Raw genomic sequence first — 27,090 nt, 5'->3', positions numbered from 1 at the left:
AGCAAAGTTTACAAAATCTTATCCAGAGATGATATAGTTGCAACCTTGAGCATAATATAATGAATAAACCATATTTTAATTTCCTGAAATGTTCCCTCATTGGGTTCCAAAACTAAGCTAATTTTATCATTACTGAATTAACTAGAATAATATTTAAAGAACTCTAAATCATGCTCAAGATCAGAAACAAAAACTTTATTCACCAAGAGCACATTGTAATAACTAAAAAGAATTATGGCAACCTGGAATTGATGCCACAAACGCTAAATATTGTTGAGAGTTTGGGAAAATGAAAAGTTGTGCTGGAACACTGAAGTACATAAATTTACAATTCAACAGCCAACTCACGCCACCAGCTCATATTACACAACGAAACAGTGAACACATGTTTTAGATCATGATCTGTTTATCAAAGACAAGTTAAAAAGCAAAATACCTGAACTACTACTTTCTCGGGAAAACAAGAAAAATGGATTCTTCATCAGCTATTCTAAGAATCTCCTTCCCAGAATTCCCAAACCTCCAGTGCCACAATAATCAAAATGTACCCAAATTCCAAGCATGGTGTCGTTAATTAAGTTACATGTACTTTTATCTGTGCTTAAAACTTAAGCAAACTTTCTCTTTTTTTTTTGGTATCTTACATCAATCTAAGCTAAAAAAAATTTGCATCTCTGCAAAGTTTCTGGCTTTACTCATGAGCCAAGCAATTAAAGATTCTGAAATTAAATCGTCTTAAGTTATACCACTGGGAACTGGGAAGAATTGGGGATGATCCACTTAATACTTTTCAATGTTGAGTTTCAGAAATTTGACTCAGTGACAACGAAAGAATTCTCCAACTTATTAAAATATCTGGAAATGAAATACTTACAATATTATCTGACATATGCAGGTAACACTCATAACAAAGTGAGCTCCCAAATTTAGTGGCATCATGGCCATTAAATAGCCTGATAGAGCACAATTGCACCTTATGATTAATATTTCAGTACATCTTAATATACAAATCTGAGAGGGACTTTAACACCTGCGTGTTCTTTCCCCCACACTGTGCAGAAAGCTTTATCTTTTAAAAGTGACAACTAGGAAATTGCCCCAAAAGCACCCAACAGATCCACAAATTAAGACACAGAAACATTGCTGCTATTTTGGTTTCTGGAATAAACATAAATGATGCCAATTCTGGATGAGAGGTTAGTTCAAAGTAAAATTTGTCATCAGAGTACATACATGTCACCACATACAACCCTGAGATTTTTTTTCTGTGGGCATACTTAGCAAATCTATAGAACAGTAACTGTAAATAAACTGTGCAAATGCAGATACAAGTAAATAGCAATAAATAACAAGCATGAAATAACAATATAACAGAGTCCTTACATGAGTGTAGTAACTGTTCTTGAAACTGGTGGAATGAATCCTGAGGCATCTGCACCTCCTACTTGATAGCAGCAGCAAGAACATTGCTTGGGGGGGGGGGGAGGTGAGGATCTTTGATGATGGATGCTGCTTTTTCTACAGCAACGTTTCATGTAGATGCGCTCAACAGTTAGGAGGGTTTTACCCGTAACGTACTGGGCTGAATGCACTACATTTTGTAGGATTTTCTGCTCAAGCGCATTGGTGATGCCATACCAGGCCATAATGCAGCCAGTCAGCACATTTCCCACCACACACCTATCTGTTTGCAAAAGTTTTTGATGACATTCTGAACCTTCGCAGACTCCTGAAGTAGTACAGGTGCTGTTGTGCTTTCATCACAATAATATTTATATGATGGGTCCAGGACAGGTCTTCTGAGATGGTGACTCCCAGGAATTTAGAGTTACCGACCCTCTCCACCTCTGATCCTCTGATGATTACTGGTTCATGGACCTCTGGTTTCTCTCTCCTGAAGTCTACAATCAGTTCCTTGGTCTTACTGACATTGAGTTGGAGGTTGTTGTTATTACACCACTCAGCCAAGCTTTCAGTCTCCCTCCTGTATGCTGATTCAGCATCCCCACTGATACAGCCCACAACAGTGGTGTCACCAGCAAACTTGTATATGGTGTTGGAGCTGTACTCAGCCACAGAGTTATAGGTGTAAAGCGAATAGAGCAAGGGGCTAAGTACACATCCCTGCAGTGCTCCTTGCTGATGGGGATTGTGGAGGGATGCTTTTGCCAATCTGAACTGACTTGGATCTACTAGTGGAGAAATACAGGATCCAATTGCACAAGGGGGAATTGAGGCCCATGTCTTGGAGTTTACTGATTAGTTTTGAGGGGATGATAGTGTAAAACGCTGGGCTGTAAATCGGTAAAGAGTATGCTGATACATGCATCTTTGCTGTTCGGATGTTCCAGGGATGTGTGAAGAGCCAATAAGATAGCATCTGCTGTAGACCTGTTGCTTCGGCAAACGAGTCAGAGCAGATCCAAGTCGCCATTCAGACAGGAGCAGATGTGCTTCAACACCAGCCTCTCAAAACACTTCATCACTGTGGATGTAAATGCCACTGGGCGACAGTCATTTAGACGGATTACCAACTCTTCTTGGGCAACGATACAATTGTAACCTACTTGAAGCAAGTGAATACCACACACTGCCAGAGCGAGAGGTTGAAAATATCCATGAAAACACCAGCACTGGTCTTCAATACTTGGCCAGGCACTCCATCCAGACCAGATGCTTTCCTTGGATTTGCTCGCTTGGAGGCAGCCAACACGTCATCTTCAGATACTAAGATTTCACCTGCCTGACGTAGTGATCATTTCAAAGCTGCAGCTCCAGCAAACTTATACAAAGAAAACCACTGAACCCAACATTCCCCTCCTCAAAAAAAACAGATGGATCAGACAGTTCTGTTAGTAGCATTCTTTCCTCTCACTTCATTTTGTCACACTTTTAAGATCAAGCACAAAAGAAAGAGATAATATTCTGCTGCAGTACAGAGAATGCTGCATTGCCAGACGTGCAGCATTTTGGAGATGCTAAAACACAACTCCTGGTTTCTCAGGCAGACACCAAAGATTATTTTGAACAGCTAAATAATTATCTAAATGATCTGTCCTGATCAGCATTTTTTCCTCATTAACAATCATCAGAAGATACTGTTTTTAGCCTTATATCCCTTTGCAGTTTGAGGAAGTTTGCAAAATGGAGATCTTTTTGTTTCCTAAATTAAGCAATTACACTTCAAAAAGACCCTAATTGGTGTGTGTTTTCAAACAATGATCCCAGTTGTGAAAAGAGTTATGTAAATACAATATTTTCAGTTCCAATTAAAAACTGATTTGGTTAATCACCTTTGATATTTGTGGCCTTGCATGTGATACTGTAATCAGCACAAAATGGTTGTGCCTTTAAGATACTCTGCATGTATTTTGAAATGTTGAAAGATTGCACATTTGAAGTCCTTCTTTTAATATCTTGCTATCAATTGAAAAACTAGGTTTTTAAATAAAGGAACAGTAACTGTATGTAATAATGATCTACAGAAGCAGCATGAATAAGAGAGGTTACTGACCAACTCCTTCCCCAGACAGAGGAAAAATAAACAGACAGTCAGAAGATCAGCTCTGAAAACAATTAACCATATAACTTCTGCGGTTAATTAGTGACACAACATCAGATTCAAAAATGCTTCCAGCTGGTATTGCAGATCAAAACAAGCAATATAGAAAATAATTGTCAGCCATTCAGCTCTTCAAGCCTGATCAACTATTTAATATGTTGTCAGCTCATTATCTATTTCAACATCATTTTCTTGCTCTCTCCTCAGACTTGATGTACAGTGAATTCCAGTTAATTGGGCCAACAGTTAATTTGGGTAGCAGTTTATTGGAACAACACTCAAGAACAAAAACTAATTGAGAAAACAGCCAGGATTACTTTCATTTATTTGGGACACCATGTCACTTAAATGGGACTGATGGCTGTTGCCGAACAGTGTCTAACTAGTGTCAGTCACGTGCACTGGTGTGGTGTGACACAGCACTGTGCTTAGAGCAAACAGCTTATAAATAGCATCTGTTGCATTTTTTTTAAAAACAATAAAAAAAAAGTGATTTTTGTCACTGATAGTTGGCAAGAACTAAGCAAGACAACTCAGAACTGTTTTGTTTACTGCAGATTCAAGCATTCAGGCTTGGAGATGCCACCAACACCCAGGAGTGAAAAATGAAACAATTTTGCTACTTCAGGTTAGGAACTAATGAAGAAATTGAAGGTACTGACAATGATCTTGAATGTTACAATGAAAATGAAGATCTGGAGGATGCAATCGTCAAAAACAATTGTTTGAAGACAGTTCATTATCTGCACTAGGTGTCTGTTGCTGAGTTTATTCATTTACAGAAAAGAACATGGCAGTGTAAACAGGATGAAGTACTCCGTTAATAACTAATACCCTGTTTTATAATACTGTAGTAGTACTGGAAATGTTCAAATTTGTTCAATATTTATTCAAATTCATAATTTGTTACTCAGTTAAATGGTAAATTTGTCTTTTTTTTAATATACCTTTTTAACTATTTCCATGAAAGTTCAGCTAATTGGGGCAGTCACTCAACTGGGTCAAAATGTATTGGTCTCAATGTGTCCCAGTTAAAGGAATCCATTGTATTTTACACCTGGAAAATTATCCACCTTAAATGTATTCAGTGACTTGGCCTCTATAGCCCCAATGGCAAAAAAATTCTAAGTGGAAATATTTCTCCTCACCTCAGATGTAAATCTCTTGCTTTGTAACCATAACACTGACACCTTGTTCTAGATATCCCAAACAGAGTAAATCCCCTCTTCACATACAGTCTCTCAGTATGTCAGTATGTTTTAAGTTTCAATTAGATTCCCACTCTTTCTTCTAAACTTGATCTAATTGCTCCTCCTTCAACAGTCCTACCATCCCAGATTCGTTGGTGAACCTGCACAGCACTCATTCAATGGCAACCACAGTTTGTCCATTTTCAGATAAAGAAATATTATTCCAAATGCAGTCTCGACAAGGCCCTGCAAAATCATACAGAACATCCTATACTGAAGTGCTCTTGTCAGGAGTTTCTACTCTCTGCTGTTTGTCAACCAATTTTCAACACATTACCATACATTTTAATACTGCACACCAAGCCTTTGAGGCACTTTATCAAAAGGTTTCTGAAAATCCAAGATAACCATATCTACTGATTTTCTCTTATCTATTCTACCAGTTATATTCTCAAGACTCCAGTAGTTATTAAAAACAATCCAGAAATGCTCTTTGACTTTGCCTAATTCCAAAAATATTATTCAATATACAGTTAACACATACTTTATAATTGGCCCTAACATTTTCCCATTACTGATGTTAAGCCAATGAATCTGGAGGTTCCTGCTTTTTCTCTCCCTTTTTAAAACAGTAGGCTTCATTTCCCCACCTTCAATCTGGAGATATTACCTCATCATCTATGGAATTCTGCTGGATTTCAACTAATGTGCCTTAGTACCATGGGATGCAATAAAATACAGACTGTGGGAATTAATTGGATTTCATTGTCATTAATTTCTCCAGCACTGTTTTCTTTCTAACATCAAGATTACTTGCATCAAGTTTTGACATAGTGAAAATGTCAACAATCTTTCCTGTAATTCAAGTGAAAGAGTCCTCATTTGGAAACATGATATCCCATACTAGGATACAATCATCCATGGACAACTACCAACTGCAAAATAGGTAGGCATCTTTTCCCCTGACTGTGAGTAGTTATCTCAAAAATGCATGTTTTGCATGAGTGCTTGAATATACACTGAAAGAATTTTTTTTTTGATTCAGCCTTTTCAATTCAGTTTCAAGAAAAAAGTGCAAATTTACCTACTGTATATACTATGGAGCAATATTTTAGGAATTACACATTAAGCCCTTATGATAAAGAACAAATTTCTATCTTTAACTGCTTGCAGTCTGTGCATTGAAGCTCAAAGGGATGTCCTAGCCCCCCAACAAATGGAATGTTTTTCAATGAAAGCCCCACCCACTCGTGGTAAAATACACACGCCCCACCACCACCTCTCCCACATCCACTCTCACATCCCAAATACAAGCCCAAGGTCATACAGGCTGCTTCTTATAAGGAGGATCGACCTGCCCAAGGAATTCCCAATGCCTAAAAACAAGAGATTCTGCAGATGCTGGAAATCCAGAGCAACGTACACAAAATGCTGGAGGAACTCAGCAGGTCAGGCAGCATTCATGGAAATGAATAAACAGCCAACATTTAGAACACTGATGAAGCGCCTCAGCCCAAAACATCGACTGTTTATTCATTTCCATGGATGCTGTCTGACCTGCCGAGTTCCTTCTCCATCATTTTCTGTATGGTTCCCAATGCCTGCTAGTAGTCTAATGGGAATGCCAGCAATCTTATACTTTTTTAAAAAACTTTCTCAGTAAATTATCTTATTCTTGGTATCATGCCTGGGGGAGGGTAGCTGTTCACACAATGTTGAGAATCATTTTGTTACATAATTATAATAACTGTACAAACAGGAGGAATAAGGGGCAGTGAGACTCTGGAGCCAGGCCCCAATCTATTTCTGACACACATGAACAATAGCACGAGGGTTTCCATTTTTCTAGTCGCACACAGAAAACAATTCCAACATAGTATTTTCGGAATTTTAAGTTCTCAGAGCCCACCTGGACCATCAGAAGAATTCCCTTACTACATTCCTTTCCTATTCATCCCCAAATAAAAGCAATGCCAAGAGTATGGAATAGCCCCTGCCCACATTCTTGGAATTTATCGCAGATTAGACTGCCGGGGCATTGCCTTCAACACACAGAACATACATACTAAGTCTCAAGACAAAGAACTGAAGTAAATCCTGTAGGCTGGGAGAAAAGACAACACAACTACAGATCTAAAACCAAGAATTTTAGGAATTTCAGGGAGTTTTAAAAGTTGCAGGTTCCCCCCAACCCCCCGCGACTGATCTCCACCCAGCGTAGAACCAAAAATATTCTGACACTATTACAGTGGTATTATTTTTTAAATTGCTAGTTTAAAATTATCAATATCAAATAAAGCAACTGCCGTTTAATTGACAGCACATGGATAATCTGCCTTTAATTTCCTTTGTTAAGACAGCCTTCCCTGTCTCCATGGGTCTTTGCATTATAAGCTATTAAAGCTATATACGTGGCTTGAAAAAAAATCCAGCCCATCAGTTAAACACATTATTATATGGTTACATAAACTTCACAAACTGAAAAACATGCAAGAAATCACATGCGCCATTGACTGAATAACAGTTTATAATCACAGCCAAATCCTTATAAACTAAACTGCCTCCAATTAAAGGTAGGAGCGTTTCCTCCACCCCCTAACCCCATCTCCACCTCCTCTCCCCCACCCATCCAAACACTGCAAGTGCCACATGAGATGCATGAGGCAACCTGTCCTCAGCTCTTCAACTCCACAAATATTACATCAACAACATTTTTTTTAAATCTTGAGCAACAAAAATTAATCACTGCATACTGACATTCACCAGTTTCTACAGGATTCCTTCCCATACCCTCACAGAAACTCTGGTCCCTGGAGATGGCACTTTTTTTATGGGCTGGAAAGCAAGCACATGCATGCAATGCAATAAGCTTGCAAAATGGGTGTATTTTAAAAACTGAAGTTAATTAAGGGCCCAGGAAACTTCACAATGCAGGCCCAGCTTTTTTAACATGGCTTGACATTGCACTTGAGTAATAGCTCACCACTGTTTGTCCCAGTTGGCACAGGAGCCTCACGCTGTTGAGATCTGGACTCTGATCAAACCATGAATCCAAGGCTATACTGCCACTTCTATGCAGCCACGGAATCAATTTCAAAGCCAACAGCATTGTTACACATTCAATCAAAAACAGTCCCTTAAAACCCCTGTAGTAGAGAGTCAGCTTGCAGCACTCTCATCACAATCAAACAGTCTACGGACTTCCAAAGCAGCAATACATAACACTACCACAGTCTATTGTGAAGGTGTATCTTCAGTGTTCTTGGAAAGTTCCAAACATAACCCATCCTCAATAAAGAGAATGACAGTCTATATCATAGTCAGGAATGTGGTTCACATGGGAATTGTAATTTGATCGTGGATATGTTGCATTTTAACCCCTGATTAAAGGTTTGAGATTTAATGTAGACATCTTGCATATCATGCACAGAATATCCAGCTCTACCAAAATCTTACTCACTTCTGACTTATTCCAGCAACCACACACATTAATGCAGTTGATCCAGGAAAACCAGTATCAACGTAATACACTACGGACCTGGCAAGAATTACTCTCACAGATTTTAACTCATTCTTTCATTTAAATTTTCTTTCCACAATTAATAAAATATTGTTCAGAAAAGCATGTATTAACCCCAAACATTTTAGGCAACCTTACCTCTTTGGCAATGTTCACTCGTCCAGCATCTGTGGTTAAACTGATCATTGAAGACGGTTTGGGGACAGCTGTTCTTCCCTTTCAGTGTGCCGGGGCACACGTTGCCGCACTCTCTGTCATCTTTATTAGACTTGATATAATTGTCCTCCACTGAATCAAGAATCTTCGACCAGTCAAGCGTAGACAGGTAGCAAAGCTCTGGGTTTTTTTCAATTCGTACAGCACCCCGGGTGATATTCACTAAGTTGTACAGGCCAATTTCTTTGAAGTGCAGCATCTCGAAGATGACCAGCGCATAATTGAAGAAGAGACGTGTCCCCCGAATCACAGTCAAGTTTGGGAAGAGGTCTTTCAGACTTTCTAGGCCATAGACACGGAACAAAAGTAAGTAATCAGTTATCATAGTGAGTTCTGGAAAGCGCAGACCACGGAAATCATCAGATTTTGTGCCAAACATCAGCAGAATCTGCAGACTTCCCTCAATTACAGTGCAGTTCCTTAGTCGTTCCAAGTGAGTGATGTTGTTTCGAATATCTATGCTTTGACAAACTAAGAGAAAGAAGAAGAAAGTTAATGTTTAGTGCATTACAAAATGAATCTCAACATAAGCATTATTTCCTAGTTAAAACATGCATTAATTCTAAAGCTCCAATTCCTTTGAGGGCTTTCAGGAAGTGTTTTTTATAGAAACTTAAGAATTGTGATTTAGAATTAAAAGACAAATAATTGTTTCTGCTAACAGATGGCAAAATAGATTTAATGAACCATTTGGCTTACTCCATATGACCGTAAGACGCAGAAGCAGAATAAGGCCAGTCGGTCAAATGAGCACATCTACTGTTTGATCGTGGCTTATCATTCCCCTCTTCTCTACGAAACCTTTGACATCCTTACGAATCAAGAACTTATCAAGCTTCGTTTTAAATATTCCCAGTGACTTGGCCTCAAAAGTTGTACAAGGCAAGGAATTCCACAGATTCATCACCTTATGGCAAAAGAAATTTCTTCTCACCTCGTCCACCCTTCCTTTTTAAAGAGTGGAGTGACATTAGCAATTTTCCTGTCCTCTGGGACCACTGCTGATTCTAGTCATTCAAGAAATACCACTGCTAATGCCTCTTTCAGAACCTAGGGTGGAATCAGTCCGGTCCAGTTTGCACATCCACCTTCAGACACATTCTTCAGCTTTCCAGGCACATTCTCCTGAGTAATAGCAATCTGCCCCCACTCAACTCTCTCAAATTTCCAGTATGTTACTAATGTCTTCCACAGTGAAGACTGAGGCAAAACAGTTACTTCACCATCATTTTCCAGCAGTCCAATGTCCACTCTTACTTCTTCTTTACTCTTCATATATCAAAACCAACTTCTGTTATAATATTGCCTAGATTACCCTAATATTTTATCATCTCCCCTTATTGCTTTCTAGTCGACTTCTGATCATTTATAAAAGCTTCCAAATCCACTAGCTTCCTGGCAAATTTTGCAATACTGTATGTCGTCTCTTTTGCTTTTATATTATTTTTGATGTCCCTTGTCAGTAACAGTTGCTTCATCCTCCATTTAGAATGCTTCTTCTTTGTGATGAAAGAAAAAAATGTTTCTGTGCCTTCCAAACTATTCCCAGATACTTCTGTCATTGCTGTTCTACCTCATCTTTGCTGGGATCCCTTTCTAACCAACTCTGCCCATTTCCTCTCTCATGTAGTTATGTAACAGTAATTATGTAGTTACCATTATATAAATGTAATAATGATACATCCAATTTTAGCTTCTCCCTCTCAAACTACAGGGTGAAATCTTATATTATGATCAATGCCTCCTAAGGGTTCCTATACGTTGAGTGCCCAAATCCAATCTAGTTTATTACACACCACCAAATCCAGAATAGTCTTTCTCAACCACAAGCTGTTGTAAAAGAGCCATCTTGTAGGCATTCTACAAATTCCTTCTCTTCGGTTCCAGTACCAACCTGAAATTCTCAGTCTTTCTGCATACTGATGTCTCCCATGACCAATGTAACACTATCTTTCTTACGTGCGTTTTCTATTTCTACTTGTAGTTTGTACCCCACATTTTGGCTACTCTTTGGAAGACTGCCTTGCAGTCTTTTAACTATACCCACAAAGATTCTACCATTTCTGATCCCATGTCACTTCTTGCTCAAGATTTGATTTCAGCTTTAACCAACAGCAAAACCCCCAGACCCACTGCCTACTTGCATGACTTTTCAATAGGATGTGTATCCTAATCTGCATCTGAATCCATGACTTTCTGACCAATAGACTACGATCAGTAAGGATAGACAGCAACACTTACACCACAATTGTTCTAAACACTGGATGCTCCACAAGGTTGCATCTGCATCCTCCTACTCTACTTCCTGTTCTCATGACCTCGTGGCCAGATTCTACTCTAGCTCCATCGACTGCTGTGGGCCACATCTCAAATAACGACGAATTAGAATATCGGAAGGAGATAGAGAGTTTAGTGAGATGTTGTCATGACAACAACATTTTCTTCAATGTAAACTACAGTGTTTATCATTAACTTTAGAACGGAGGGTGGTGCAAATGCTCCTGGGTGTGAACATCACAACCATGTTGATATTACAACAAGAAAGCTCACAAATGCCTCTACTGCCTCAGGAGGCTAAAGAAATTTAGCATGTCCCTGTCAACTCTTCATAATTTTTATCAACGCACCAGTGATAGCATTACCGATTGATACGGCAACAGCTGTGCATGTGACTGCAAGAAATTCCAGAGAGTTGTGGACACAGCTCAGCACATCAAAGGAACTAACCTCGATTCTATGGACTCTATCTATAGCAGACAGCACAATCAAGGACCACACCAACCCCAAACATTCTCTCTTCTTCCCTGTCCCATCAGGCAGAAGATCCAAAACTATCACAAGAACTGCTCCTATCCCACTGTTATCAGACTCCTGAATGGACCGTTTATACAATAAGATGAACTCTAGGCCTCAAAATCTACCTCGTTGTGATCTTGCACTTTATTGTATACCTGTAATGCACTTTGTCAGTAGCATTTACACTTAATTCAGCATTGTTATTGTTTTAGCTCAATGCATTGTATAATGATTTGATCTGTATGCAATGCAAGTTTTTCACTGCAACTTGGTGCACGTGAAAATAATGAACTAATACCAATGCTTGGAAGTTTAGGTCCCAGCTGTGATCTTCTTTCTCCCATACTTTTTGATTCCCAAAAGAGTGTACTTGAATATTTCTAACCACATTATTAACTCATCTACCTTGTTTCATATACTATGTGCATTCAAATATTATATACATTGCTAGCCAAAAGCTGCTCATTCCAAAAGTATTTTGTGTATCCTGCCATGCAATGCCAAAGAGTTTTTCCATAAAACTTTTAAACCAATGAAAAATAAAATCATATTTAACAACACCAACAACTTATGCATATATACACAGTACGTTTACATAGTAAAACTAAAAGCATTACCAAAAAATACTTAATATTGTGGCATGTAGAAACAGGTAACAAAAAGGTTAGCCAAAACAAAGTTTTATTAACTGTTTTAATGAAAGGACTTGCAGCAGAGGATATCATCTCAGTGAAAACTGAGGTTGTACAAAGAGCTCAGAGAGGTCTTGCAGTATTTATAAAGCTGAAGAGGGAACTAACAGTGAGGGATGAGGGCATGGAGAAATTTGAAAAGTGGAATACAACCAGACTAGGAGTTAACGTGGACCAATGAGCACAAGTTTAATGGAAGAAAGGTACAAGTTAGTATGCAGTAAGCAGTTTTAGATGTGTTAGAATGGCCAGGAGGATTATTTATAATGTATCAGTAAAAGGCTTATTAACAAGTATATGAAAAGCATTTTAAAAGTTCAATAATATTGTAAGAGTTTTCTACTGTTAACACTGATACATCTGATTTTAGCTTCTCCCTCTCGAACTGCAGGGTGAAATCTTATATTATGATCGATGCCTCCTAAGGGTTCCTATACCTTGAGTACACTAATCCAGTCTGGTTTATTACACACCACCAAATCCATTTAGTTTCTACTCTGCTAAATTAAATTGTTAATTATAAATGTCCTATCCATTATCAGGGAGATGAAAATGAAGCTATTAAAATATGTAATACATCTATAAAGTAGCTTTCACCTCTATTTTCTGTTTTTGTTTCCTTTAGGCTGCTTATATCACTATAGCTCCCAACATTTTTGAAACAACTACTTGTACAACACTTATAGATACAATAAAACATTCTAGCAGCAATACCAAATCATAGTACTAACAATAATTCTTAACTACTGCTCAAGAAATCACCAATATTTTAAATCTAAAATTCAAAAGACTTCTGAAACCTAACATGTGGAAACATTTCAGAGAGGAAACAACAGGAGTGGAAAATGTCAGGTGGAGATTAGATTACATTTTTCAGAAGTTACATCAGCTAGATTTCAACTTTCCTGAGCCATTTCTCCAATGTACCATAGATTCTAACATGTTGCATTCAGAAAAAAACTCCTTAGCTTTCAAGATCAGCACATGATTTGCACTTAACAGCTGAACGTATTGATGATCTATCGCTAACAAAATTAGAGTAGACCAAAATAATAATTACAGATAATGCTCTTGTAACTTACAAAATTACATTAATACAGACGGGGACATTAAGCCTTTCACCCTGCTACGCGGAAGAACTGACTGACGTAGAACTGAGAATAACAATGCCATTTAATATAAACAGGGATAAGGTGCTCCATTCCTCTCTAAGATCAGAACTAGGTGTGGTTATTTGGTCCTGGAGCCTGGTCGTCCATTCATTTGGATTATAGCTGATCTTTACTTCAGCAGTAGTGTTCTGTACTATCCCCAAATCTATTGATTTTCTTAATATCCAGCCATCTTTCAACCTTTTGTTTTTGATTAACTCAATGAAAGCAACTATACCTGTTCAGGATAGTGAATTCCAAAGAATCACCACCTTCTGTATTAAAGAAACATTCTTTAATGCCAAATTGTTTACTTCTTACTCCGAGACTGCAACCACTGAATCATCTTGCCTGCAACCAGCCTGGTGAGCCATGTTAAGAACTGTGTGTTTCATTGAGATTTTCCTCTCATTCTTTTTTTTTTTAAACATCTCATTCTTCTGAACCCAAGGGAACAGGGGCCAGGTCTACTTAATCCCTCATTATATATACAGCATTTCAACCATCTCTAGGACCAATCTCATGGCAGCCCCTCCATAACAAATATTTCCATTTTTGGATAAGGGGACCAAATCTGTACACAATACTCCAGGTGCAGACCCAATGCAAGTCCATGGAGCTAGGTTGAAAAGATTAAAGAGCTCTCCAGTACCTTTCTGAACCAATACAAGTGAACACAAAGAACGATTAATTCAAGGTGGCGACTGCATACAACCCTCCTTCGGTCGACATCTTCTGGATAGATCATGAAACCATATATTTCACTTCTTTTATGTCTGTTTTTATGATCGCACTGTCTTTCTTTTCTTTCTTGGTTTCATGGCTATCCAGAGAAGAACTTCAAAGTTGTATACTTTGATAATAAATGAACCTTTGTTCTTTGTTGTTCTTGTCATTTATCTCAGAGACAGGTCTGGCAGCTTGTTTTAAATGCAAAACTCATTACTGCATTTTCCGTCTGAACTAAGCTCTAAAGTTCAAAATAGTTCAAATATCATCTGTTAAGTCAATCAAAAACCAAGATAGATGATTAACATGCTTATGTCACAGATACACTCAGGTTATCCAGGCAGACAGATCTATGTGCGTCAAGCTGAACTGCAGATGCCAATTGATAAGTGACCTCATCATCAGCCCACAGAGCTGTGACAGGCTCAAACAAGCAAATTTGTATTGGCTACATTTTTAATTTCTTTACCTAAAGATTACATGGATAGGGTTGAGTAGGTGCAGATGTCTTTTATTCTAGTTTTCAAATCATTTTAAGAGATAAATACAATGATGTTGAAAGCGAGAAGACTTTCAGTTAAGTACAGTGCCACGGTTAAAACTGAGCAAGTCAGATAATGAAATTGCTAAATTTATTAAATACTCCATCCCTGGTATTCCTGCAGTTTCTCATTCTTCTTCTCACACAAAAGATCTAGAATCAAATTGTCCCATCCACATACAAATTAGATTGAGCCTTTTTTATTCTGGCAATTCAAATTCTTTCAACCCAAAACTCAATTGCAGAACTCTGAAACTGATATGAAAGAAAACCTATAACACCTTTCTCAAATTTAATTTTTCCTGCAACACACATAAAAAATGCTGGTGAATGCAGCAGGCCAGGCAGCATCTATACGAAAGGGTACAGTCGACATTTCGGGCCAAGACCCTTCATCAGGACTAACTGAAAGAAGAGATAGTAAGAGATTTGAAAGTGGGAGGGGGAGGGGGAGATCCAAAGTGATAGGATAATTTTTCCTGAAGTGTTTAACAATAAAGTAGTATTTACTAAGTGCAGTCCTGATGTAATGCTAGAAGCTCATAAATCTGAATACTGCAAGCTTCTACAAAAGGGAAGCTAATTAACTGGATCATACTGGTCAAGTCAACGAAGCCACATATTCCTGCACTTCAAAGTGGTGCCCAGGAATCTCTCACGTTCATGTGACAAGGCAGTTCCATTTACCATTCAAATGACTACATTTCTGACTACTGTATACCGGTAACGCCTGCATTACAGGTAGCTTGTATTTCTGGAAAAAAATGGCTATCTTGATTTTCAGTAACACAAAACTACATCAACTGCACGTGTATCAAGAAGTAGAAGTTGAAAAAAAATAAATTTTATGTGGATGTATTCACTTAAACGTCTCCTCCACAAATTCCATAAGAGCAAATTCTGTAACCCGAATGGCCACAGAACGCAGTTCACCAGTAGTTATTTTATATCATTTCCAAATCTTTACTTAAAACTCTAGAGTGGAATTCAAATGCTCAAACATCTGACCCAGTGACTAGTGAATGCTACTTATCTAGTTGAAACTGAGATTACCACAGAGTGAGGAGGGATTGGTATCTCTAGGCTACCATATATTACCTGCAGTCAGAACAAACAGATCTTGGATCTTAACTTGGCTATGCCTGACTGGTGAGCATTTGATACAGAATCAAATCAAAAATGGAAAATGCTCCTCCAGTGAACTCAAAGTTCAAGCACAAAGAAAAGGAATACTCAGAGTTCATCCAAAAGGGGAGGGGGGGTGAAGAGAAGCTACACTAATTAAATCCTGTATTTACTTTAGTTTCCAAGGCATGAAATGCATTTAGGATTATTTGCCTTTGTAAAAAGAATTGCTGCGTAACCATTTGTTAGACTTTGGCCCAGTTGCTCTTCAGCCAATTCAGTTCAGATAAAATCTCACAGAATCTGCCAACATAATGCTTTATCTTCAGTAGACACAGCAGCACTGACTAGGCAATTCAACTTTATTTTTACTTTTAGTACCATGGAAGCAGTGTCTGTGTCATTTGATCCCTTCAATGGGACAGATGTTAGTAACCATGTGGATCACCACAAAGGATTTGTTCTAATCAATTTGTATGACACATTTCCAATATCTGAGGTAAAAGGAAAAAGCTACATGAAAACAAAAATTTGAAAAAAACAGCCAAGCAATTAGGATCTTTATCAGTGCGTTCTGCTGGTCAGGCTCAATTTATGCACTTCATATAATATCTTCCAACTAACAGCTTTCTCAGAAATAAAATGTCACATTGCTTTCAACATGAAATCTGAGTATACGTGTAAAGAACACAATGAGATTTTTACCTGGACTAAAAGATCATAAAACAAAATTTAAAACTAGCTTAAAGTTGTGATGGCACATCATCACAATCCAAAACTGTGTGTGTCAATGAATTAATACTGTGAGTACAGCAACTCTCAACCAAATGAATTTGTCAGCCAGGATCTGAACCAAATAGAGGCGTCAACCCAACATATATTTTGAATACTGAAAGGACTAGATAGAATGGATGAGGAGAGAATGTTTCCTATCGTGAGGGAGTCTAGGACCAGAGGGCACAGCCTCAGAATTGTCCCTTTAGAACAAAGATGAGTAATTTCTTTAGCCAGTGGGTGGTGAATCTGTGAAATCTATTGCCACAGAATGCTGTGGAGGAAAAGTATTTTGATATATTTAAAACGGAAGCTAACAGGTTCTTAATTAATCAGTGTCAAAGGTTACAGGGAGTGGCAGGAAAACAGGTTTGAAAAGGGATAATAAATCAGTCATGATTGAATGGGGAGAAGAATTGATGGGCCAAGTAGCCTAAAACTGTTCAGTTAGAGAAGAAGTACAATTGTTTCATTCCCAGCTTGGTTCAAGTTGACTAATTCTAGCCAAGACTTCCTGTTGCCAATCAGCAAGTTCTGGTGAATTTCAAGTTCAAAGCAAATTTATTATCAAAGTACATTCTGTATACATCACCATATACAATCCTGAGATTCATTTTCTTGCAGGCATACACAGTAAATCCAAGAAACACAATAGATTCAATGCAAGACTGCACCTAACAGGATGGTCAAATAAAACAATATTCAAAAGACAGCAAACTGCAAATACAAAAGAATAAATATCAAGAACATGAGATAAAGAGTTCTTGAAAGTGAATCCATAGGTTGTGGGAACAGTTCAGTGATAAGGCAAGCGAAGCTGAGTGAAGTTATCCCCTTTGGTTCAAGAGCCCGATGGTTGAGGGATAATAACATTCCTGAACCTGGTGGCGTGAGTCCCGAGGCTTCTGTACCTTCTTCCTGATAGCAGCAGTGAGGAGACAGCATGACCTGAGTTGTAGGGGGTCCCTGATGATAGATGCTGATTTCCTGCAATAATGCTCCATGTAGGTGTGCTCAATAGTGGGTCGGATTTACCCATGATAGACTGGGCCATATCCACTATTTTTTGTAGGATTTTCTGTTCAAGGGCATTGGTGTTTCCATACCAGATTATGATGTAACCAGTCAATATACTCTCCACCACACATCTGTAGACATATGTTAAATTTTTAGAATGTCATGCCAAATCTTCGCAAAGTTCTAGAGAAGTAGAGGTGCTGCTGTGCTCTCTTCATAATGGTACTTACATGCTGGGCCCAGGACAGATCCTCTGAAATGATAACATCGAGGAATTTAAAGTCATTAACCCTCTCCACATAGTGATCCCCGATGAAGACTGGCTCATGAACCTCCAGCTTCCTCCTCCTCAAGTCAATAATCAGCTCCTTGGTCTTGCTGACATTGAGCGAGAAGCTTGCATGCATCAGAAACCACTAATATTTATAAAGTACCTTTAATACAATAAAAAGGTCCCAAGGCACTTCATAGGTGATATCAAAACAAATGCAGCACTCTGCCACATAAAGATATACAGGTAAGATTTTAATGGACAGCCAAGAGCAGGAAAGAGAGGAAAGGAATTCAGAGCTTAGGTCTAAATAGATGAAGGTTCAGATACACTTTTTCTAATTCTATCAAAAAGTTGTTGATCTGAAACATTAACATTGTTTCTGTCTCCATAAATTTTGCCTGACAGATTTCCTGAAATTTTCTAGTTTTGTTTCAGTTTTCCAGTTTCAGCCCTTGGATTAAAGTGAAGGATGCACAAGGAACCACCATTGGAAGAGTGCACATCTTGCAGAAGATTGCAGGAGCTAGACCCTTTCACAGAGATAAGAGGGGAGAGGCCACAAAAGAAAATGAAAAAAGGTGTTTTTCAACCTGTTAGGTTACATCAGAATGAGTCTCATTAGTGATGTCCCTCAATAATGATATCCATCTCTAAGCTGTTGTACGGAAATTGGACATCGTACGAAAGGTTTACTAATATTCATTAAAGAAAGGAAAACTGCTACCAATTATTTATCTGAACTGTGTAACTCCACTTGCACACACAAGTAATTCTTAACTGCTCTCCAAAAAGACTCAACTCTCCTCATTTCAATCAAAAAAGGAAAGCAATCCACCACAATCATAGTACAAGGCAATAATTCCACCAACTCTCAATAAATTTAAAAAATAAAATTCTACTTTTATTTAGCAATGGAAGTCAACATTCAAAATAAAAAATGGTTCTGGTCCTTTATCAACCATCTGTACCAAGTGAAACACAATTAAAATGAACAAACTGTGATTTGCCCATAAACACATTTGTTTGAGGCAAATAACTTTATTTACATTTACTGTTCATCCTGGTTTATTTGCTGCTTAGTTGTTTCAGCCCAGCAAGAGTGCTGGTATACATTCTTACACCTGGTTATCATCAGTGCACCTCCTTCTGGCATGGTCTCCACACATAACTTAAGTAGAAAAGCACTGTGGTTGCAAAGAATGCACTACCCACTTCCAAACAGTATGTTTCTCCACATTTCCCACATTAGAAGTGCAAACCACTGTTGAACTTCCTCATATTCCCTACACTCCAACTGGTGGTTCACTCAAAAAAAAGAGAACTTTATTGGCGTCAGCATGTGGGGATCCTCAAAGTCATATAAAGCGCCATATAAATACAAACTCTTTTTCTTGTTCCACCATGTCACAGGCTCACGGCGAGGAAGGCAAACCTCAGTGAATTCATGCATCTCATTTATCACAACTGAAACATTGCATTTGACCTGAGTGACCCTGGGCTAAAGAATTAACTAAAAGAAAACATGGTGTAATTGGAAGATTGGAAGGAGGAAGGGAAGAAATCAGCAAGAAATTATTGTAAAACTCCTATGACTTTTGACTACAAATTATGAAAAAAAGGATGTCAAACAACGTTCAGAACTGGCTCTAACTGCAGTCTCCTCCCTGCCAAGCAGATCAACAAGAATCACTGTCCAGTCTAACACATGGAAAGCTGCCATTTGGACAGAGTACAATTCCCAGATGACCAGGAACTTTTATTACTGCAAATTAAAGAGGAAAGACGATAATGCATTACATAAAGTCAGTACATCCCAATGCAATACGTAGCCTTTGAGGTACTTTTTAAGGTGCAGCAACTGCTGTAAATTTGCAAAACTTCTCAAATACTGGGCAAGACAACAATGAGACATACGAAAACACGAGGAATTCTGCAGATGCTGGAAATTCAAGCAACACACATCAAAGTTGGTCTCGGCCCGAAACGTCGACTGTACCTCTTCCTAGAGATGCTGCCTGGCCTGCTGCGTTCACCAGCAACTTTGATGTGTGTTGATGAGACATATGAGGAGGGTTTGATGTCTCTGGGCCTGTACGGAGTTCAGTAGGATGAAGGGAAGAGGACTCACTGAAACTCTCTGGATACTAAAAGGTCTGGATAGAGCAAACATGAAGAGGATAATGTAAACTCAGTCCTTCGACAAACCTGATAGTTATTCTGCATGTAGAGAGTCTAAATGAGCAGCTTTCATGAAAACTTGGGACTGTAGTGGGAAATTATCTGTGCTTTACAAGCAGAAAAACTTTTTGGTAATTAACAAGTTAAAAAAACATTTTGAAATTAATCTTTTAACTTTAGATAAGCACTTACACTTAAACAGCTAAATTAGAGGAGGGAATAGAATCTCATATTTATATTAGGTTTTAATTATTCCTTCCATAAATTGTCCAAAATGCTTCTCTTTTTTGGAGCGCTCTGATTGTTGCATTACAAAAATTCATAATTAAAATGTAAATGCTTGTGTATCTTTGGGATTAACAAGAAGCATGACCACATTTCTAAATATTGAAAATGGGAGAAAAGAGCAGTTCCTCCCAAAGTTTGATGTTGAATAATCCAAATGCTCAATTTAAAATTTCCTTAAGCATTTGATTTTGCATTTTTCCAACTTCATTGATTTAATCTGAGTTTTTAAAATTGCAAATGTTTCTTAAGAATTTTTTTATTTTGTTTATAACTTTACTTATAACATAGTTTCATATAAAGGTCAATTTTTGAGTAACTCCTGGGATTGGTTTAACAGGCTGTTAACCAGATTTGTTGTACTTGATTCTTAAAAATATACATTTTAAACTGGGCATATCGCCATCTCAATAATTCTGTTTGAAGTATCTGCTAATGCATTTAAAATTTATTGTCAGCTTTTTAAGCATTATATGTTCCAGTCTTTTGGCTGTATTAATACTAAAATATGATGTGCCTTGGCCCCTTAAGTGCTAAATCCCATGCTTTTGTCATCATTTGACTTCACCAACAATCTGAACTGATATTCCACACTGTACCTTGATGGTGCAATCTTTCAGATGAGACTTTAGTTGTTTTGTCTGAGCTTACACTCTACAGATGCCTGTCCATTCTCCCCAATGTGCTTAGCAACTTTCTCCTAAATGTGCTGTTCTCTTTATTCCAATGTAGTCCATCTGATTGCAAGTACACAATGAGGATGATTGTACTTCAAAAGCATGGAATGACATGCATCATACCAAATCTCATCAGAAATTGTTTAAACTTCAGCATCTCAATAGGACTTCATCAGAAAGTATTTCTTTATCCTACTTGATCTGGACATTTTGAATAATGCACGGATACAATAATGACATATCTACTTTGATAATAAATTTACTTTGAAACTTAGATGTAATCTAAAGGCTTGTCATTTGTTGCACTGGACTGTCAGGTGATGAATCAAGTGATTGATGATTTGTTCTCGTATTGTGTATCTAGCAAGTACTTCGCAGTATCTGATTTTTATGGTAACTACAGGGGAATTAGCCTAGAATTATGGACGCAAACAAGAAATAACACTTCAAAAAGTAATGTCAACAGTGATACTCCTGACAATGTCTGAGGGCCCCACTGCAAAGCATGGAGTGGAGAGAGTGAAAAGAATAGACAGTCAAAAAACAGAGAAATTAAGGCTGAAACCTAGAGAGCTGGACTGTGGATTGCAAACAATTCAGAAGAGAAAAGCCACACCATTTTTTAAAAAAAAAAGAATTCAAGATATTGGGTTCAACGTACTTCAGGAATGAGAAACCATGGGAGGTTAGCAAAGATATGATGATACCCAATCAACACAAGACAGAACAAAGACAACAGAGCTATGATTTGGAGTTGTAAATGTTTGAATGATGAAAATGGTTAGGAGTGCAGCCAACAGTCCACAATGTGTTTTACTATTATAGAACATCAAAGACTCATTGAAACAGCAAAATAACATTAAGTCCAATTTTCAACTTACAATACCTTCATATCTGTTCATAACAAAACATCATTCGATAAATATTCTGAACAAATGCATACAATCTTGTATACACTGCCAATGATGATGATGTTTCTTTCTACCCTAGCAACATACTACTAACATAGGTCTGCAACTAAACAAGCCAATCTTGTGATTCTGATCAGCAATATTGTTAAATTTGAAATTTATAATCATAAGTACATACACATAAAACACAAGAATAAAAAGTTTGTAACATGATCATTAAAATTAGATTTAAGGTAGCAAACAGCATAATTCCATTTTTCTAGTGTTTACTTTCCAGTTGCCTTCCTAACTGCCTGTTTCCCTGTACATTTAAACTTTAAACTATTAATACTGCCAACATTAGTCTCATTAGCTTTCACCTACAGCTAAATACGTTTTTAAAATAAAACAATCCTGAAACTTCTATGAACATTCACAGGTTGAAACAAGTTTACTCAAAGTAAACAGAAAAATTTCCCTTGCTGCCTCAGGGTACTTCACAATCACAAGCTACAGAATAGTTCAACTATAAGCATACAGTTGTATTGGGTAAAACCACATACTTGTATAGTCTTTCCAAATGGACAGACCCTCTAAGCCAGCAGACTGGTATCGGGCCGCAAAGCATGTGCTACCGGGCCACAAGGAAACGATATGAGTCAGCTGCACCTTTCCTCATTCCCTGTCACGCACTGTTGAACTTGAACATAGGGTTGCCAACTGTCCCGTATTTGCCAGGACATCCTGTATATTGAGCTAAACTGGTTTGTCCCATACGGGATTGCCCTTGTCCCGTATTTCCCCCACTAAGGTAGAGCGTTCCTATGAAACCTTTTGTGCCGAAATGGCGTAAAGCGCAGAAGCAATTACCATTAATTTATATGGGAAAAATTTTTCAGCGTTCCCAGACCCAAAAAATAACCTAACAATTCATACCAAATAACACATAAAACCGAAAATAAATAACATTAACATATAGTAAAAAGCAGAAATGATATGATAAATACACAGCCTATATAAAGTAGAAATAATGTATGTACATCAGGAAGATGAAGGCAAAACTGATTTGTGGGGCAAAGTACGTGCACACGCACACAGGTGGCCGCGCAAGGCTTCATGGTCATTGCAGTCTTTCCTGGTGTAAAGTGTCCCAGGATTTGACTGCTACTTTTGTCCCTTATTTGGGAGTGAGAAAGTTGGTGACTCTAACTGTAAAAGACATGTTGAGGTGAGTTTAACCCTACTTGAACACCCCCCACCCCACCGGTCAGCCGGTCCGCAAGAATTCTGCCAATATTAAACAGGTCCGCGGTGCAAAAAAGGTGGGGGACTCCTGCTCTAAGCAGACCACAACATTGTTGTGGGGTTTGGAGACTTGCATGCCTTAATAACCTGGACAGCTACGTTGGCTGGAGCCAGGGCCTTGGTAGGGTCACCCATGCCAAATAGGTCAAAGAGTAGAGACTAGACTAAGAGTGGTCTACTGGTCCTCCAGGTTCGGGGGTTCAGCTCAGGGTCAACAACCCTGATTGGTCAAAAAATCTGTTATGGAAACAGCAATGAAGAATCATTTATACCTGTGTGTGATGGTATAGACAGACAGAGAAGGAAGACCTTCACTGCTGCCCTAAACATCAGCAGCGTAACGGGCAGGAAAACAAAATGGACAAAAGTAGTTTCATAGCAGTTCCTAAGCTTAATCCAGTATTAGTCAGCAATCAATTTTAAAAACAAAACAGCTGCTCTTACATATTCCCAAGTGGTTGATAAAGTAAAATCAACAAATATTCAGAAAGGCATTCATGTCTCTGGCAATTATCAGAAACCGATTCTTATTGTTCACAACGCTGGTGAGAAACAAGACTTCATGTAGCTCTTCAGACCACCATCCATCCCACTGTGAAGACCAGTTATTTCCACCTGGTAATATTAACCAATTCCATCTATGCTTTTGTTCACCTGCATGGAAACTCTCACGCTTTGTTACTCCTACACTAGATATGGCCTCATTTTTTTTTTACTTTATGTAAATATGGGGCCATCCAGAACTGTATTTTTTGTGCAAGTTACTCAAACCCTTGACCTGTGCTGGCTCTCTTTAAAACCAAGATAAAACTCCCATACATGCCTTAAAAATGTCGGGAAGAGAAGATGGTGGCGTGACGCAGCTTGCAGTGGCCACTCCAGTGGTGATGTCCGTTATTTGTCAAGTAGGGTGCCGTGCACAATCCTGATTTGATGGAGGCGGACGTGAGAGCATGGAGGTACATCTGGAGAAACTTCTGAAATGCCCGCTTCGCTGCTGCTGCTACTGCGTGGTCTGGAATCTCCGAAGAAGGCCCCAAGTCCTCGGCTTTGCTTGTTGTTCGGCAGCCAGGGCGGGGTCGAAGCATTCGGCAGAGGATGGTGCTCAGGGAGGCTGTATCAGAGGGGCTGGTCAGAGGCTCGAAGTTTTCAGACGGACTCAGAGTCGGTTGCGGTTGGGTGCTTCCAATGCATCGGCAAGTTGTCGGTGCTTGGAGGTTCACAGCAGGGAGAGTTTCTCCCTTCTACCGTCTGCGTGAGATGATGAGTTGATTGGGACTTTGAGACTTTTTTTAACCGTGCCCATCGTCTGCTCTTTATCAAATTAAGGTATTGCTTTACATTGTTGTAACTATATGTTATAATTATGTGTTTTTGTCAGTTTTAGTCTTGGTGATATCATTCTGGAGGAATATTGTATCTTTTTTTAATGCATGCATTTCTAAATGACAATAAACGAGGACTGAGTGTCCTCATAATCTTAAAAACAAATAAATTCATGTTTATCAGTCATTCTAACCTCCTTGAGCTTGCAGGGGGATTGTCACATTCCAGTAATTCTGCATTCCTGAAAATCCCCAAATGTAACAGATCCATCATTGGTGGCCTTGTCCTTATCGATGATGCCACAAACTCCAACTATCATCTATCTAAGGTGTTCCTTAAAGCCTCTCCTCCTGGACCAGGTTTTTGCTTAAATAACATCTACTCACAAGGTTTGCTGTCCAAATGTCTTCAATAATACCAATGTGAATCTTGCTGGAATGTTGTGCTACATTGAAAGGTGCTAAGTAAATAGTTATGTTCATAAGATCCACCATTCTCTTAATTTGCTGGATTCTTCTTCGAAAAACATACACTGTATATACAAAACAGAGACACATGATTCTGTAGATGTCAGCAGATCAGACAGCATCTATGGAGGGATTAAACACTCGACATTTCAATCCAAGACCCTTCATCATGATCAGAAAGGAAGAGCACAGATGGTAGAATAAAATGGTAGGGGGAAGGGGATGAGTACAAGCTGGCAGGTGAAATCCAGGTGAGGGTAGATGCCTGGGTGGGAAAGGCAATGAAAGGAAATGATGTGATAATTTAGGAGGCAATAGGTAGAAGAAGTTAAGGAGTGAAAAAGGAGAAATCTGATAGGACAATAGACTATGAAATAAAGGGAAGATGGGGAACCACGAAGAGGTGATAGGCAGGTCATGAGGAGTAGCAATGTGGTGAGAGGGGCACCAGAATGAGAGGGAATTCAGAGGGTCGGGTGAACAGGGGGGAGTGGTTATAAGAAGTTAGAGAAAGCCATCAAGTCAGAGACCACCAAGACAAATATTGTGTAATATAGTGTTACTCCTACAAGCTTTGGTCAGCTACATCATGGCAGACGAGAAGGGCTTCACCTACAAGTCTGTTGGGGTCATTAGTGCATCTGGTGCAGCCTCCAGTTAATACGGTGAGTGATGACTCAGATTGGGAAACCACTTTGTCAACTCCCTTCGCTCTGTTCGCAGTAACAGCCAGGATATCCCGGTGGCAGATCCATTTAAATTCCACCTCCCATTCCCACACACCAACACGTCTATTCATACCTCTTCCCCTCTCTTACCCTCATGACCTGTCCATCACCTCCCTGTTTTCTCACCTTCTCCTTTTTTGTCCATTACCTCAAAGATTCAAAGGACATTATCAATGTATAGAGAATACAATCCTGAGATTCACCCTCCCGCAGGTAACCATGAAACAAAGAAACACCATGGAACAAATTCAAGAAAACAACAAACACCCAACGTGTGAAAAACAACAAATTGCGCAACCAGCAAAAAGCGAGCAAACAACATCAAAGCAGAAGCCCAGTTGTATTCAGTTCAGTTCAGTACCTTGCCACTAGCCCACTGCAGGGCCACTCTTCCCAGAAGCATCCCCATCCATAACGATCGCCGCGATCAAACCACTCAAGAACCGTAAAAAAGAGTAACCAGAATCCATGTAACATGAACCTCAAAGTCCCCCACAATAAGTCCAACTCCTTGCAATGTGGATCCCAAGGCTCCTGCACTTTCCTCCAACAAAGGCTAGCGAGAGGGAAAGGAAGGCAGGTCATATGTAGGCAGTTGTTGCCAAACAACTGCCCATCTTCCCTCTCCTCGTCGACTTCAACCTTGCTTGATGCTTCAATCACAGAAGCAGTCGGAAGATCACGGGCTCATGCCTCACATCTAGCTTTCCAAGCCTCCAGGCAGCACACTGCTCTCCAAACCTTACTGAACTCCCTCTAAAACTGCAAAGCACCAGATCACTCAATCAGCCCAAAAACACACCATCAAAAAGTAAATCACAGGCTCCAATTGCACCCAGCTTAGTAGTAAAAATCATATTTGAATCATCTACTGTCCCCCTCAACAGATTCCTTCTTCAGCCCTTTATCTCTTCCACCTATCTTCTCCTAGCTTCTCACATCATTCCCTTTTATTCCCCATCCCCTACACATCAATCTTCCCCCTTACAAGGCCTACCAGCTTGTACTCAAACCCTCCCCCTCACCCTTTCTATGCAGACTTCTGCCCCCCTAACTTTCCAGTCCTGATGAAGTGTTTTCAACCCAAAATGGCAACTGTTTATTTCCCTCCATAGATGCTGATTAACCTGCTGAGTTCCTCCAGCATTCTGCATGTATATAATACAGACTCCCTTGTTCGCACCACTAACCTCTGATGCATAGTGTCTGCAAAGGTAAAACTTGAAAGCTTGTTGTCTAAATGCGCTATAAAGTCAGCTCTCAACTACCTCCTGTCAGCTTGCACTCAGATATTAAAGATCAGGTTTAGACAGAGGTCATACATCAGTTTCTAGAAGCTGCTTAAAACTGGAAATTTGTAAAAAGAGTTTAAAGGAAAATAAAATATCTCTCCCCAATGGCTTAGTTGGAAGCATATAGTATATACAGTGGTAAGTCAGTCATGAAGATGAGCAAAGTTCCAAGTTAATCCCTTTAGAGCAGTTAGTTAACTGCAAATTGAGATCATCTTGTGGTCTAATGAATAAGTGGGGATGAGAGATTTGGAAAAATGAGATAATCAGCCAGTTTTCCCATCTGATTGCCACAAGTGACTCCTACCGTAAAATATGTACATGGGAATATCAAGTGAGAATGCAGCTACAGTAC

The 27,090-nt window shown here is 38.9% G+C and overlaps 1 protein-coding gene across 3 annotated transcripts in view; it reads right to left on the bottom strand.

Annotated features, from left to right (window-relative positions):
• Positions 1 to 27,090, bottom strand: part of LOC140188211 (insulin receptor-like) — a 242,434-nt gene that overhangs the window by 200,572 nt on the left and 14,772 nt on the right. For all 3 annotated transcript variants that reach the window (XM_072244263.1, XM_072244265.1, XM_072244264.1), the window contains one exon: positions 8,411 to 8,959. In XM_072244263.1, coding sequence (XP_072100364.1) covers positions 8,411 to 8,959 — 549 coding nt within the window. The remainder of the gene's footprint in view (positions 1 to 8,410; positions 8,960 to 27,090) is intronic.

This window comes from Mobula birostris, chromosome 26 (assembly GCF_030028105.1).
Source record: "Mobula birostris isolate sMobBir1 chromosome 26, sMobBir1.hap1, whole genome shotgun sequence".
NCBI classification, from domain to species: Eukaryota; Metazoa; Chordata; class Chondrichthyes; order Myliobatiformes; family Myliobatidae; genus Mobula; species Mobula birostris.
Note: the sequence above shows the minus strand (reverse complement) of the source record. Positions and strands in the feature narration are given on the sequence as shown.